Source organism: Zeugodacus cucurbitae, chromosome 2 (genome assembly GCF_028554725.1).
Source record: "Zeugodacus cucurbitae isolate PBARC_wt_2022May chromosome 2, idZeuCucr1.2, whole genome shotgun sequence".
Taxonomy (NCBI): Eukaryota; Metazoa; Arthropoda; class Insecta; order Diptera; family Tephritidae; genus Zeugodacus; species Zeugodacus cucurbitae.
This window is the reverse complement of record NC_071667.1, coordinates 19,593,507-19,610,841: the sequence shown is the minus strand read 5'-3', so window position 1 is coordinate 19,610,841 and position 17,335 is coordinate 19,593,507. Positions and strand designations below refer to the sequence as shown.

The window sequence follows — 17,335 nt, the reverse complement described above, 5'->3', positions numbered from 1 at the left end:
TGATGGTATTAACTTATTTAGAAATAGTTCCGGCATACTTTTCTTCTTGTCTAGCAAAAATTTTAATTGGTCCACCGGAAAGTTCGAGAGCATAAAAGTTTCAGTACTGATATTTTTATAATATTTAAAGTTTGTGTTTTTTGCTTTTAAAAGCCTCATTATTTCGTAGCACTGTTCTCGTAAATACATAGTACATATGTACGTTACCCTCGCAACCATCTGTTGCACTGGCCACTAACTCGTCGCAGCGAAATTGCATAATGCGATGAATGCAATTGTACACCGTCGCATTTAAATAATTTAATTGCGAAAGTTTGACATTGTTCAGCAGTGACAGCGGGTAAGCAGCAGAAGCAATATCAGCACGGGCAGGCAACAAGTGGATATGGCGGAAGAACAGTGATTTTTAAATATTTTGCGCTCGGCAAACAGGCAACCAGAGGAAGACGGACGTAAAAAAAACTAAACAACAAACTGTACTTTGCCACCATTGTATTTGCCTTTGTTGCATAGAATTAAAATTTGTGTGCAACAAAAGTATATTATTGCTGGTGTTGTTGCACCGTGAAACATTTAATTACAAATAAATGCGGTAAGCAATACAAAATGACAGCTTTTATACACATATAGATGTTTATATACATATATACATATGTATGTTTGTGTGTGAAAATTTAAATCTCTTTTTTTATTTTGTACCTAAATGCAATTACTATTTACAATTTTCGTTGATGTTGTTGTTGTCGTTGAAATCTTTCTGATTGCGCGGGTAAACCAACAAGTGATGAAAAATAGTTTCAATTCATCAAATTGTTCGCGTAGTAGATATGCAAATAAATAAACAAGTAAGGAATGGCTAAGTTCGGGTGTAACCGAACATTTTATACTCTCGCAATTTATTTATTTAACTTTATTTATATTATAGAATACACAATTTGACCCACATATTCATCATATATATTGTATAAAGTCCACTGAAAATTGGAAACCCTAATATTAGGTTAGAAGCACCGAGGTCCTCATGTTCGATATATGGGGCCTTGAAAACCTATGGTCCGATTTCTGCGATTTTTAGAATGGGGCTGCCACACTATAAAGGTAGTATTTGTGCAAAGTTCTGCACCGATATCTTCACTAGTGCTTACTATATATATTGTAAAGTAAACGATTCAGATCATCTTCTAAGCTCTGGTATATAAGAAGTAGGCGTGGTTGTGAAGCGATTTGGCAAATTTTCACAACATATTATTGGGAGGTAAGGAAACTATTACAAACCAAGTTTCATTGAAATCGGTCGAGTAGTTCCTGAGATATGGTGGGCGACGCCACGCCCATTATCTATTTTGTAAAAAAATCTGAGTGCAGCTTCCATCTTCGATTTCTTATGTGAAATTTAGTGTTTCGTTAGTGAGTTAACCCACTTTTAGTAATTTTCAACCTAACCTTTGTATGGGAGGTGGGCGTGGTTATTATCCGGTTTCTTTCATTTTTGGACTGTATTAAGAAGTGGCTAAAAAAAACGACTGCAAAAAGTTTGGTTTATATAGCTTCATTGGTTTGCGAGATATATACAAATAACCGATTTGGGGGCGGGACCACGCCCACTTCCCCAAAAAAATTACATCCTAGTGCAATCCTTTATTCTAAATTTTACTGTTATAACTTTATTTATGGCTTAGTTCTGACACTTTATGTGTTTTCAGTTTCCGTAATTTTGTGGGCGTGGCAGTGGACCAATTTTGCCCATTTTCGAAAGCAACCCTCTCACGGTCCCAAGGAACATGTGTTCCAAGTTTCATTAAGATATATCAATTTTTCCTCAAGTTACAGCTTGCACGGACGGACAGACGGACGGACAGACATCCGGATTTCAACTCCACTCGTCATCCTCATTATTTATATATATATATAACCCTATATCTAACTCTTTTATTTCTTGGTGACACAAACAACCGTTATGTGAACAAAACTATAATACTCTGTGCAACAGGTTGCGAGAGTATAAAAAAAGCATAGCAGGCGTAATTAAATTACATTAAATTAATAACATTTCAACTTCTTTATTGGTATGTGTGCGTTAAATCGCATTTCATTATTTTTACACATACACACGCGTGGTGTGTTCAAAAATAACGGGAATTGTAAACTTTTAAATTTTACGGGTTTGGAGAGTTCAATTCCCAAAACTTTATAACATTGATATAGATGCCCCTGAAGTATGATAAATTAAAATCGAAGAAGTATGAATAGCAATTACCCACCATCAACAAACTGATTGGACTTTAGAAGTGTGGCTTTAGACCTGGAAAATCTACAACTCACCAAATATTTACCATGCGCAAAATCTTAGAAAAGGCATGAGAGAAGAATCGATACACATCATCATTTGATTGTGTACATTGTAAAGCAGCTTTCGACAGCACGAAAAGGAGCTGCCTCTATGCTGCTATGTCTGAATTTGGTAAAATTGTAGGGTGTGTAAATTGACATGGAGCAGCATCAAAAGCTCCTTAAGCTCTATAATACAGAAGTGCGGATAGTGTCTACATCCAAAGAGGCAGCTCTCGGAGTTTTCAAAAAAAAAAACCTTTTGCGGAAGATTTATGATCCTTTGAACATTGGCAGCGGCGAATACCGCAGACGATTGATCTTCGAGCTGTATGAGATATTCGACAACATTGACCTAATCCAGCGAATAAAAGACAGCGGATGCGCTGGCTAGGTCATTTTGTCCGAACTAAAGCACTCCAACTTTGAAAGTGTTCGATGCAATACCCGCGTGGAAGCCGAGGAAGACCACCACTCCAATTGGCGCCAAAATGAGTTTGCCTTTTTCGTAAAATCTTATATTTCGTTGCTTGATCATAAATACTTTACCGAAATCCATAATATAACAATGCCCTAGTCTCCATATTCGCCGGGCATGACTCATTGTGATTATTTCCTATTTCCAAAAACAAAGAGAACCTCAAAAGAGCCATCGTTTTACAAGTATACGAGAAATCGCTGAAAGACTATCTCAAATGTCCTGAGTTTGAGAAGTGTTTTGACGATTGGTAGAAGCGCTGGCAAAACAAAATATTGAATGGGTATTCTTTTTTTAACGTGTTTGTGTTCGCACCGTTATTGCTACTTATTATTATTATTCATAATTAATACTACTTATTTGTTTTCGCACATAAGTTGTATGTATTGATGGTTTTCAATAATTTTATGTACATAAATTATTTTGAAAAATCTCAAAATCGCGCGAAGATTTCCATTGCTCGAACTTTCGTATTGGCAATAGAGTTTAGAAATCAAATTTCATACAAATTTCCTTCCATAACTCAAATTTCCTTAACTCGAAGTTCTGCATAACTCGAACTTTTGAATTGGCAATAGAAGTCAAATTTCATACAAATCTCCTTCCATAAATCGAACTCTTCGACCAGGGCTAACATAAAATTTAAAATTTAACTATCGAAGCACAATTTTAAAAGAGTTCCTATATATCGTATGGATGCGTACAAAAAATATGAGTAATAGATTTCATAAATCATGTAACAAAAGCATGGGACACAGACGTCAAGATCCAAACAATAGCAAAGTGCAATAAACAAAATACAGAATACGTCTTTAACGTATGTACATAAAACTGTATGCGAAGTAAATATAACGGGTGATTTTTTTGAGGTTAGGATTTTCATGCATTAGTATTTGACAGATCACGTGGGATTTCAGACATGGTGTCAAAGAGAAAGATGCTCAGTATGCTTTGACATTTCATCATGAATAGACTTACTAACGAGCAACGCTTGCAAATCATTGAATTTTATTACCAAAATCAGTGTTCGGTTCGAAATGTGAAATCCGCTTTTTTATCGACAAATTTTGTTCAGCGATGAGGCTCATTTCTGGTTGAATGGCTACGTAAATAAGCAAAATTGCCGCATTTGGGGTGAAGAGCAACCAGAAGCCGTTCAAGAACTGCCCATGCATCCCGAAAAATGCACTGTTTGGTGTGGTTTGTACGCTGGTGGAATCATTGGACCGTATTTTTTCAAAGATGCTGTTGGACGCAACGTTACGGTGAATGGCGATCGCTATCGTTCGATGCTAACAAACTTTTTGTTGCCAAAAATGGAAGAACTGAACTTGGTTGACATGTGGTTTCAACAAGATGGCGCTACATGCCACACAGCTCGCGATTCTATGGCCATTTTGAGGGAAAACTTCGGAGAACAATTCATCTCAAGAAATGGACCCGTAAGTTGGCCACCAAGATCATGCGATTTAACGCCTTTAGACTATTTTTTGTGGGGCTACGTCAAGTCTAAAGTCTACAGAAATAAGCCAGCAACTATTCCAGCTTTGGAAGACAACATTTCCGAAGAAATTCGGGCTATTCCGGCCGAAATGCTCGAAAAAGTTGCCCAAAATTGGACTTTCCGAATGGACCACCTAAGACGCAGCCGCGGTCAACATTTAAATGAAATTATCTTCAAAAGATTTTGCAAATTTTATGCGTTTTTTTTTTTTTTAAAGTTATCAAGCTCTTAAAAAATCACCCTTTATAAAACTGTGTATAAACCTATATTCTACAGCTTTTTGAAAAATTTATGTTTTATTGCAAATTTCCATAACTCAAAGTCTCTCTAACTCGAAGTTTTTGTGTGGCTTATGGTGATTCGAATTAGAGAAGTTCCACTGTATATATATGTACATTTATTATAGTGGCCCGATTTCGAGGAATTTGACTAACTACACCCAGTTTATGATCGGTAAATATTTCCTTTTCAAATTCAACTTATTGTTAACTGCTCAACTGAATATTGTATATACTATAAGCTCAGATCTGAACAAACGATTGGATGTTACTACATCATTCTGAACGAAATTCAGACTAACTTTCATTTTACAATTTTCGATTACGAAAAGCATTAAAAAAAATATTTCAAATTATTTCAAAACTTGATATTCTCATTTTAATGATATTTTTTGCTGAATAAATCACCACAGCCGATGTTACTTCTGATGTGCGCATCTTTTAAGAAACCATTTCCTTTACGGTTAAAAAATGACGAATCAAACGATTGTCAAAAATCACAAGTCTGCAATAGGCATACTTATCATATTCTGGGGGAATATAAAACTACTAGTTTCAAAACCGACAATGCTGGATTAAAATGGTATATAAACCGCTGATATTATAAAGTTTGGTTTCAACCGATATTAAGCGTTCCTTGGTTGCCACAGTGTGATATCTTTGTTGTAAAAATATTCATAAATGCATTTAAATTTAATTGGGATTATTAATTTCAGTTGAACAATAAATTGCTGATAAATTCTGGGTGCAAATGCTTTAGAAATACACAATCAAGTAAATCTTTATTAGTAAAATATATATATTTGCACTAAATTTTGGCTGTATTTTGGTATGATTTGGAACATATTAATACATTTGCTTTAATCTTCAAAAATAGAGATATGTTTGTCGTCTTGTAATTTTTGAATTCGATTTTAATATTTAACAAATGTTGATTTTTGATCAGCTTTTCTAGTTCATTTCACTTACCTGTTTCTATATATCAGTAGACTAATTTCTTGAGCATAAAAGTATGAGCGAGTCAATCTGCAATAGAATAAAAACACAAATATTATTAAGAATGATGTGGATATTGATCTTTTAAGTTTCACAAGACTAGAAGGGCCTGTAAAAAGCTCGAACACATGCTTTGATTTCAATAATTTGTTATGAATTGAACGCCAGAATCAAGTAGAAATCTCTTAACTGAGTCTGAGTCTGAATTTCTTCATCAGAGACATATCTTGTTTTTATACAGCTTATTTCATCTGCAAGGATGAGTTTTGATAGTTTGAGAAGAAATCAGAAATCAAGAAATTATGAAGACCTCGAGTAAATGGATACAGGCATTGCCGTTGCTCCTCTCCCTGGGCTTCTGGGTGAGAACTTGTAGTATCTCAACAAAACTTCTATGTTTAAATATTTAAATAGCCAGTGTGACATACAATAAAATTTTGCAATGGTTTCCGTTTGGGAGACTATATTAAATTTAAAGAAACAACCTACTCAGTTAGACACTTGGGCATAAACTATCTCACTTATTAACTCATTCCATACCTTGTTTTTCGAAAGCCATGCTGTTCAATTTCATTTAGAAACATTACGCCCCGCATAATTATGTATTTGTGTGGCAACCCTCCACACGGTAAATGGAAAAGCACTGAATGGTAAATTTATGACCCATGATCGTCGAGTTAGTAGATAATGAGCTTGTAAATTTCAAGCGATGTGTGGGTAAATCATTACTTTGAAAATTAGTTAAACACATTTGGAAAAATTTGCAAACTTCGGTCTCTCTCAAAATAACCAAAAACAATAAACGCATGTAGAAATACATTTACAATATTTGCGTATATATTTTCAATTGAATGCTCACAAAGTTTGTAAATACGGCGTGACCAATGAACACGCCAACCAGAAAATGACTAGGATTATGTATGATTATAATAGATATTTTAAATATATTTGATGCGCAAACACTAGGTTTGTCAATACCGAAATAATGTAATACCGGAGACTCAACAGAAATTATTATACGGACTTGTGCAAGAGATAAAAAATGGCAGCTACAATAACTAAGCTAACCTATCATTTTTTTATCCAACCTAGCGACAAGTTAAGTTTAGTTTTAACCAGCGATGGTTAATCCAGCTTGAACTGCTCAAGAAAGAACGAGTGCTACTTTACATTCAGCATATAAATTTCCCTTAGAGAAAGAGATCATAATTTGACGGTCTAATCTTAAATTCTAATTTAAAATTAACAGAACATAACGATATTAACATAAAAGAGCATCAGAGTATATTTTAGCAGTCATCGACTACATTTAAGACCTCGATTAAAAATAATATCTATTAGAATTCGGCTTAATGAAATTTCAGCAGTGTTTACTTCAATCATTTGCCTAATATTTTGGCAGATGACGCTGTGGCATATTATTTTTATACTCTCGCAACAAATGTTGCTAAAGAGAGTATAATAGTTTTGTTCACATAACGGTTGTTTGTAACACCCAAAACTAAACGAGTTAGATATAGGGTTATATATACCAAAGTGATCAGGGTGAAGAGTGGAGTTCAAATCCGAATGTCCGTCCGTCCGTCCGTCCGTCTGTGCAACCTGTAACTTGAGTAAAAATTAAGATATCTTGATGAACCTTGGCACACTTATTTCTTGGCACCATAGGAAGGTTGCTTTCGAAATCAAAATCGGACCACTGCCACGCCCACAAAATGGCGAAAACCGAAAACACATAAAGTGCCATAACTAAGCCATAAATAAAGCTATGGAAGTAAAATTTGGTAAGAAGGATCGCACTATGAAGGGGCATATTTGGATTAATTTTTTTGAGGAAGTGGGCGTGGCCCCGTTCCCTACTAAGTTTTTTGTACATATCTCGCAAACCAATAGAGCTATATAAACCAAAATTTCTGCAGTCGTTTTTTTTAACAACTTCCTAATGCAGTCCAAAAATGAAAAGAAATCGGATCAAAACCACGCCCACCTCCCATACAAAAGTTAGGTTGAAAATTACTAAAAGTGGGTTAACTCAATAACGAAAAACGTCAGAAACACCAAATTTCACATAAGAAATGGCAGATGAAAGCTGCACCCAGATTTTTTTACAAAATAGGAAATGGGCGTGGCGTCGCCCACTTATGGATCAAAAACCATATCTCAGGAACTACTCGACCGATTTCAATGAAACTTGGTTTGTAATAGTTTCCTTACATCCCAAAGATATATTGTAAATAGGCCAAATCGCTTTACAACCACGCCTACTTCCTATGTACCAGAACTTTGAAGACAATCTGAATCGTTTACTTTACAATATATAAAGTAAGTACTAGTGAAGATATCGGTGCAGAACTTTGCACAAATACTATGTTAATAGTGTGGCAGCCCCATTCTAAAAATCGCCGAAATCGGACCATAGGTGTTTAAGGCCCCATATATCGAACACGAGGACCACGGTGCTTCTAACCTAATATTATGGTTTCCAACTTTCAATGGAATTTGTACAATATATATGACGAATATGTGGGTCAAATTGTGTATTATATAATATAAATAAAGTTAAATATATAAATTGCGAGAGTATAAAATGTTCGGTTACACCCGAACTTAGCCCTTCCTTACTTGTTTGTTTCTTCGTTTTTTCTTTCAAATGATAAAAACAAATAACCTCAATAAGGGATTCTAGTCTCGAATAAGGATTCACTTTCTTCGCTATTGACAGTATTTAGACTTCTAAGAGGAACAAAATAATATTTTTTACTTATAATATTCCCGAAATTTTAATTGAAACACTCTACTCTACTACAAATACTATATACATGGCGAAATTTATTCCTAACCAAATATATTTGTTCATTTATGTATATATAAAACATAATTTTACTATTATGAATAATTACTAGTTTATTTTGCATACACATATATATACACACGGATGTACATATGTAAAACCGAATGCACTTAACTGTGGATCTGATATGTGTTTAAACAATATGTATATACACATGTGTATGTGTGTCAAAATGAATGAATATTTATTATAATGTTTATTGAAGTTAATTGCTTTGTGAATGTGTTTATTACAATTGTTTTATGAATATCTAAATTTCCATGATTAATAAAGGTTTGGATTATTGTTTTATGTTGATAATATATAGTGATATTAAATTGTGGTTGGGATCAATATTAGTTGAAATAATTCAATTAGCCTTTAACACGCTGTGAATGCACATATATTGGTAACCATGATAAACCAGATTTTTAAATTAAAATATATTATTTAAATTTGTATGGCTTATGAAATCAATATTAGCCAACTATTTGTAAGCTATCATCGCAGGACGTTTAAATGTTGGTTTATAACGCTAAATGAGCAGAAGCTGTCAATCTCTCCATTTCAACTGTAACATTATCTAACAAACCGCCGATTTGCACCCACCATAACATTACATAGCGTGACTTCATAATCCATACCTATTTATCATGTCGATAGAAATAATAATTTTTTTAAGAAAAGAGATAAAATAAGTAAAAGTAAAGAAAAAGTTGCACTCAGATTTAAAAAAAATTGAGAATGGGCATGACGTCGTCCACTCATGGGTCAAAAAACCATATCTCAGAAACCACTCAACCGATTTCAATTAAATTCAGTATACAATATTTTCTTAACACCCTGATGACACTGGCGGAATACCGGTTCGCAACCACACATACTTCTCATATAACTCAATTTTAAATTCCATCTGATTTGTTCACATTATAATACAATAGCAAACAAGTAAGGAAGGGCTAAGTTCGGGTGCAACCGAACATTTTATACTCTCGCAATTTATTGATGTAATTTTATAAAGATAACACAATTCGACCCATATCTTCGGCATAATTTCAATAGAATAACGAAAATCATTATAAATAGTATATGGGGACTGAGGTAATTCCTAAACCGATTTCACTCGTTTTCACCACCAAGATACAATGTATCGAAGACTATACCCTCACTTAATTTAATATTACTTATAATTAGGTATATGGGATCTGGGGGAAGTTATGACCCTATTTTTACCATTTCAGGTACAGAGAGAAACTGTTATAAGAAAAAAATTCAGAGGGAATGAATTACATAAAAATATCTGAGGGATTTACCTATATTTTCGGTGAAAAATTACCCTTAGGCACTGAGTTCTTCATATTCGATATCAGGGGCCTTGAAAAGTCATGGTTCGATTTTGACAATTTTTCCACAAGTGATGTCACAGCTCAAATACAGTATTTGTGTAATGTTTTATTCCGCTATCTTCATTTGTTCCTAATGTATATATTATTAAGTAAAAGAATCAGAGGGATTCAAAATTGATTTATATGGGAAGTAGGCGTAGTTGTGAACTGATTTCGCCCATATTCCACCAGTGTCATCAGGGTGTCAAGAACGTGTTATATACCGAATTTCATTGAAATCAATCGAATAGTTCTTGAGATATGGTTTTTGACCCATAAGTGGGCGACGCCACGCCCATTTTTCATTTTGTACAAAAATCTCAGTACAGCTTCCTTCTGCATTTCTTATGTAAAATTTGGTGTTTCTGATGTTTTTCGTTAGTGAGTTAACGCACTTTTAGTAATTTTCAACGTAACCTTTGTATGGGAGGTTGGCGTGGTTATTATCCGATTTCATTTATTTTTGGACTGTATAAGGAAATGGCTAAAATAAACGACTGCAGAAAGTTTGGTTTATATAGCTTTATTGGTTTGCGGTTTTTCATCCTATGTTCCAAATTTCATTTTCATAACTTTATTTTATGCAGTGGACCGATTTTGCCCATTTTCGAAAGCAACCTCCACAGGGTGCCAAGGAACATGTGTTCCAAGTTTCATTAAGATATCTTAATTTTTACTCAAGTTATCGCTTTCACGGACAGACGGACGGACAGACATCCGGATTTCAAATCCACTCGTCATCCTGATCATTTATGTATATATAATATACATATATATAGCATATCTAAATCTTATATTTCTTGGTGACACAAACAACCGTTATGTGAACAAAACTATAATACTCTGTGCAACAGGTTGCGAGAGTATAAAAACAGAAAACGGTAAAATTATCGAATTATAACCATTTGTTACTCATAGAAACAAGTTAATAAATTTTAAATTTATTAAATAAACTATTAATATATTAAATAATTTTCACGAATAATTATCGATAATTTTTTAAATAAATGTATACATAAATTCTTCACACTCATCTCTATCAAACAATCGCCATTTTTGTGTTTTTATTTATATCTCTATATGTCATAAACAATTAACACAAATATTTGCTAGCAAAAGCACTGATAAACTCGCAAAAATATGAAAATAAATTTTTTTCGACATTTTAGTCATGGAGTTGTACACATACATACTTATCCACATGGATAACGCATATTTTAACAGAAAAAATAATTGTGTATGCTAAAAAATCACGCCAAATAAATTGACATTTATTTATGCAGTATATTAGTGGATTGCGCAAAAATCACATTTGTTTATCTGTTATGAATTGCTTGGACAATAGAAATGTCTGTATATTGGTGTGGAAATAAGTAGTCGTATTTGTCATTGTCTCGTAGCGCGGGAAAGTTGTGTCAGCAAAATACACACTTCATTTTATGCTGCCACACCATTACATACATATGTATGTGAATAACTGTCAATGTGGTTCATTGTTTTCCAAATATTGATAATCGTAGAAAACATTGTTTTATACCAACTAGCAAAGAATAATATAGTTCTTATAAAAATTTTATAGAGGTCAAGTGACTCCAGTAACTCAAAAATTCTAACACCATAAGGGTGTTTAGGAAACTCTGAGTTTAATTTTAAATTTTTTAAATCTTAATAGACATTTTTTTTTGAAAATATGCTTGCTTCTTCATATGTAGATATCAAAAATTGGTGTTCTGTAATCTGTTATATAAGCTTGACGAACGAAGCTTAAACTCCATTCTTATAAGAGGAAAATGTAGATTATATATATAATTTGAAATAAATAGCTATATGTAGCTGTAACTGTAATTAATAATAATGTTTTTCAAAGGATCTATTTTCGAAACTCGATTTCAACTCGTGTCTTGTCTTCTCAAGCTTGCATTCTTTTTTACCATCTGTGGGATGTCCACAATAATAATAAATGATTTATAATTCTTAAGTAGGATGTGTGTAGCTGCTGCTGCGAGATCACCAGAAAAAGGAAAGATCGAACAGATGATATTTCAGTGTTGCCATATCAGCATCAAATAATTATATTGCAGGGTTGCATTTTAGTTGATGATGTTGATTGAAGTTTGGCCTTGCCACAACACTCCCCCCTATGCGGGAAAGCGAAAACGTACTCGTCGTCCAGATTTTGTTTGATATTCCTTCTGCTTAGTTGTTTGATTGGACGGGGTTTGTTTATCCTCTGCGACGAAAGCTGATTTTAACCGGTCGATGGAAATGTTCACGTCCTTTCCTCGGATTTTGACTTTGAAAAATTTGTCATTTCGTTTGACTACGGGAAATGGTCCCTCGTATGGAGGTTGAAGAGGTTGACGAATTGCGTCATTGCGTACGAAAACTGATGGCGTTGACTGTAAATTCTTTTCCACGAACGGTGCATGCGCTGAGTTATTTGTTGTTGGTGACGGCTTCAGTGCCTGCATGAGTAAGCGTAAATTTTGGACGAATTCGCATTCGTTAGCGTTGTGCGTATGTTTTTCCGAAAAGAACTGACCAGGTAATCGAAGAGTGTTTCCGTAAACCATTTCTGCGGGTGTCGCTTTTAAGTCCTCTCTCCATGAAGAGCGAAAACCTAAAAGAATTAGTGGGAGTACTTCGACCCATTTGTCTGTCATGTAGCATTTTATTGCTGTTTTCAAAGATCTATGCCACCGCTCTATAAGCCCATTTGACGCTGGGTGATATGCGGTTGTACGTAAATGTTTTACGCCTAACAGTCTGGAAAGATCTCGGAAGAGTGCAGATTCAAATTGTCTGCCCTGATCCGTTGTTATTCTACTCGGTACTCCAAATCTGGCGATCCAGTGTGTGTAGAAATTGAATGCTATTGTTTCTGTCGTCATGTCTTCGAGCGGGTATGCCTCCAACCACCGAGAATGGCGATCGCCTATAGTCAAGCAGTATCGATATCCCTTGCAAGGTGGTAATGGCCCTACAATGTCCATGTTAATATGGTCAAATCGTTGTTCCGGTAACATAAATGTTGATAGTGGTGCTCTGTTGTGGCGTTGTATTTTGGATCTTTGGCATGGGATGCACTGCCTGGACCATAAGCGGCAATCTTTTCGGAGACCAGGCCATACGAACTTCTCCGCGATTAATTTTGTGGTTTTAGCCGCGCCGGTGTGTGCCATGTTGTGTATTGAGTCGAAAGCTGTTTTGCGAAATGCCGGAGTTAAGTACGGTCGGACTTTGTTGGTGCTTACATCGCAAAAGATTTCTATATCTGTGCCTGGAATCGGAAAAGTTTTCATTGTTAGGTTGCAATTCGAATTAAGTAAACGTTTGAATTCTGAGTCGGACTTTTGACTCTCCGCAAGTTTGGCGAAGTCGAGAGTGTTTGGAGTATGTCGATGCGTGACATTGTATCAGCTACTATGTTGTCTTTTCCGGGGATGTATCGAATGTCTGTTGTGAATTGTGCGATAAATTCAGAATGACGCATTTGACGCGGGGATGCCTTTTCTAGCTTTTGCTGGAACACATATTGTAATGGTTTGTGGTCCGTAAGGATGAAAAATGGTCTACCTTCGAACATATGTTGAAAATATTTCACTGCTTTGTACGCCGCTAATAGTTCTCGATCGTAAGTGTTGTATCTTGTTTGTGGTTCGGTAAGGCGTTCGGAATAAAAGCCTAGTGGTTGCCACTGGTTGTTATCGTGTTGTTGTAGTATAGCTCCTACAGCAGTTCCCGAAGCATCTACAGTTAAACTTAGTTGTGCCGCGGGCTTGGGGTTAGCGAGTAGAGTTGCATTACATAATTCGTTTTTGCATTGCTGAAATGCCTCTTTTGCTTCGTCGGTCCACTCTACAAGTGATATGTCGTTTTTGGTGTTACCTTTCACTAACTTGAATAAGCTCATTTGTGTGTTTGCAGCGCAGGGCAAAAATCTTCGAAAAAAGTTTATCATGCCGAGGAAACGTCGTAAATCACATGATCTGGTTGGTAATTTAAAATTTCGAATGGCTTGAACCTGTTCTTCTGGTGGTGAGATTCCATTGCCGTTTATTTTGAATCCTAAAAATTTCACTTGTGGCTGGCCTAGTATGCATTTCGAGCGGTTGATGACTAGTCCGTATTCGCGTAGCTTTTCAAATACTAATTGGAGATGTTGGCGATGTTGGTTCATGTCCTTTGATGATATCAATATATCATCGAGATATGGACAGGCGAAATCGTATTCGCGGAAGATGTGATCCATGAATCTTTGGAAGGTTTGACTGGCGTTCCTAAGACCAAAACACATGAACGGAAATTCAAACATGCCAAATGGCGTAGTAATTGCTGTCTTTGGAATGTCGTTTGGTTCCACAGGAATCTGATGGTATGCCCGGCGCAGATCGAGTGTTGAGAAAATTCTGCAACCATGCAGTGAATGTGTGAAGTCGTGGAGGTGTGGAAGGGGATACCTGTCGGGCTCGGTGACAACGTTTAATCGCCTGAAGTCTCCACATGGTCTCCACTCGCCGTTTTTCTTCTTCGTCATATGTAATGGGCTTGCCCATGGACTGCGAGATGGACGACAAATGCCTGCGTCCAACAAAAGTTGTATCTCGGCTTTCGCGGCTTTCAGTTTCTCAGGTGATAAACGTCTCGGTTTGGAGAAAACTGGTGGCCCTTTCGTGACAATGTGGTGTGTGACCAAGTGATGTTGTTTTTTGGTTGTGAAATTTTCTATTGTGATGTCTTGGAACTTTCTCAATAAATCCTGGAATTGTTGATTTTCATTAATGCAAGATAAATTCAAATCTACTTCATTATTAGCTGACACTGAACATAGTTTGCTGATGCTTGTGATGTCGTCGATTAGTTTTCTTTGTCGTAAGTTGACTGATAGGTTGAAATGTGATAAAAAATCTGCTCCGATGATGGCTTGCGACACGTCGGCAATGATAAAGTTCCAGGAAAATTGTCGTCGTAGACCTAGATTGAGGAACATTACTTTTTCACCATAAGTTTTTATGGTCGACCTATTCGCTGCGTAGAGGTAGTTATTTTTGTCAGGATGTCTACGTTGTTGTTGAGTCGGTGGAATTACGCTGACTTCGGCTCCTGTGTCGATAAGGAAATTCATTGCGGATTTTTTGTCTCGAACGATTAAGCGGCGGTTTGTGTTGTTGAGCCTGTCGTCGACCGCCATTGACGACAGACTAGTTAGTTTAACTTTTTTGCGCAGGGGCTGCGACATTTTTTGGCTTCGTTGCCGAATTTCAGGTGGTACCAGCACAGACCATTTGAGCTGTCATTTTGCTTGCCGGAACGAGATGGAGGACGGTTCCTGCTTCGACTTCTGGATCGATGATTAATATTTGCTTTAATCGAAGCTATCTCTTTTACAATTTCAGCTAATTGTTTCTCGATGCTGGATTGCGCTTGTGTGGTTATGTGTTGGGCTTCGACCGCGTGTACCTGTGGTGTGTCGCTAACCTCACTTATTTTGTCTGCGAGTAGGGCTAATTTGTCTAGAGGTTCATTGCTGATGGAAATTATTAGGCGCATGTTGGATGGTAGTCGACTCATCCAGATGGACTTTAGAATGTTGTCATTTATTTCGCTGCCGGCTAAACTACGCATTTCGCGCAAGAGCTGTGATGGCCGCATATCACCAAGGTCTTGCTCTTGCAGTAGTTTTTTAACACGTTTTTGCTCCGAGTCAGCGAATTGCGTGATTAAGCGATTTTTCAGCGTGAGATATAAGTCACTGTTTGGGGGATTTAAAATTATATCACTTATTTGAGCACGTTGCTTTCTATTGCGGCCACGATGGTGTGGTACTTGGTTTTGTCGCTCGTTATTCCTCCGGCAATGAATTGCGACTCCACTTGCGCGATCCACAGTTCTGGCTTTGCGTGCCAGAATGGTGGAATCTTTATCGAAACTTTTGCCACTTCCACGTTGCGGGCGTGCAAAATTTCTTCTAACTGGTTGAGTGCTTCGTCCTCGGCCATTTTAACTTACGTCGGGGTCACCAATATGTGGGATGTCCACAATAATAATAAATGATTTATAATTCTTAAGTAGGATGTGTGTAGCTGCTGCTGCGAGATCACCAGAAAAAGGAAAGATCGAACAGATGATATTTCAGTGTTTCCATATCAGCATCAAATAATTATATTGCAGGGTTGCATTTTAGTTGATGATGTTGATTGAAGTTTGGCCTTGCCACACATCTTTAATTTGTCTAATTGTCAATTGGGTAATTCTTAACTCCTCATACAAATGGCAACCCAAGTTTCATCTAATCACATATAAAACTTCAATCATTTTATCAATCACTCAGTCATTCTCATCTGCCATGGCTCAATATTTGATTACAATTTGTAAATAGAATCTAATTTATTTCAAGACTCGCATTGCAACGTATGCAGTTGCAGGCACAAAATGCCAGTTGCATGCAACATTATGCAATGTATTTACATATAAATTCTCAAATGTGGTTTTGTAAATTATGTGCAAGTTAATTTATAACATTTACCACATCGTTAACCGAAACAACAATGAACTGAATATTTGTGTGCAACAAAGTACATTTGTGTGTGACTGTCTCTAAGTAAATGTGTATTATGCGGTCAAAATAGCAGATAAGTAAAAGCATTTGTATGTTATGCAACTATCAGTCACATCGACAATACACTGAACTAAACATTTCATTGAATAAATTAATTTTTAAGCTTCGACGTAAAAAAGCACGGACATTTATTTGCATATATAGTTGTGTGTATGTATAAGTAAAATGTCATGTAACAAATCCTAAACGAATAAAAATTAGCATAACTGTTAAAAATTAACAAATATTTGTTAATTACTAAGAGGATGTTGCAGAATTTGGTTTACTAAACAGATTTGTGGGCAGTAGTATTTAGCTTAGAAGAGCTCTTCTTGAGCAACGATCTATCCTTGTTGGTTTGGTTCTAAAACTGCATAAAACTCATCTGCTCACAACGAATCACACAATGAACACACACGAACGTGGTTTTATTCTTCCATTGAAAAGCGTCTCATTTTCGACTAATGTATTGCTGCTTGACTTTGACCGCTGAGAAGTTTCTTATCAATTCAAGCTAGAAAAAGAACTCATAGTTTCCAACTAGAGACCCAAATATCAAAATTTAGTTGATACATTCTCTCAGACCCTAGATTTTTTCGAAACTATCATTCAATTAATTTGTAATATTTAGAAAATCCTTAACAAGAACACTCCATATATCCCTTTGAAACTGATGAAAGAGAGATATAAGCAAGAGATAGAATCACAAACAGCTTGGTATCAACTTTCGAAACCAACTAAATACAGCCAAAACAAGTAACGAAATGCTACGTTCGGGTGCAACCGAACATTTGATACTATCGCAATTTATTGATATAGTTTTATTAAGATCACACACAATTTGATATATATACGGCATAAACTCCACTAGAATAACGAAAATCATCGTAAATAGTATATAAGGGCTAAGATCAACCAATTTCACTCATTTTCACCAC

General features: G+C 35.8%; 1 protein-coding gene across 2 annotated transcripts in view; it reads right to left on the bottom strand.

Annotated features, from left to right (window-relative positions):
* LOC105217823 (cadherin-87A) overlaps positions 1 to 17,335 on the bottom strand; it is a 266,466-nt gene that overhangs the window by 221,751 nt on the left and 27,380 nt on the right. For both annotated transcript variants that reach the window (XM_054225538.1, XM_054225546.1), the window contains exon 2: positions 5,558 to 5,614. In XM_054225538.1, coding sequence (XP_054081513.1) covers positions 5,558 to 5,614 — 57 coding nt within the window. The remainder of the gene's footprint in view (positions 1 to 5,557; positions 5,615 to 17,335) is intronic.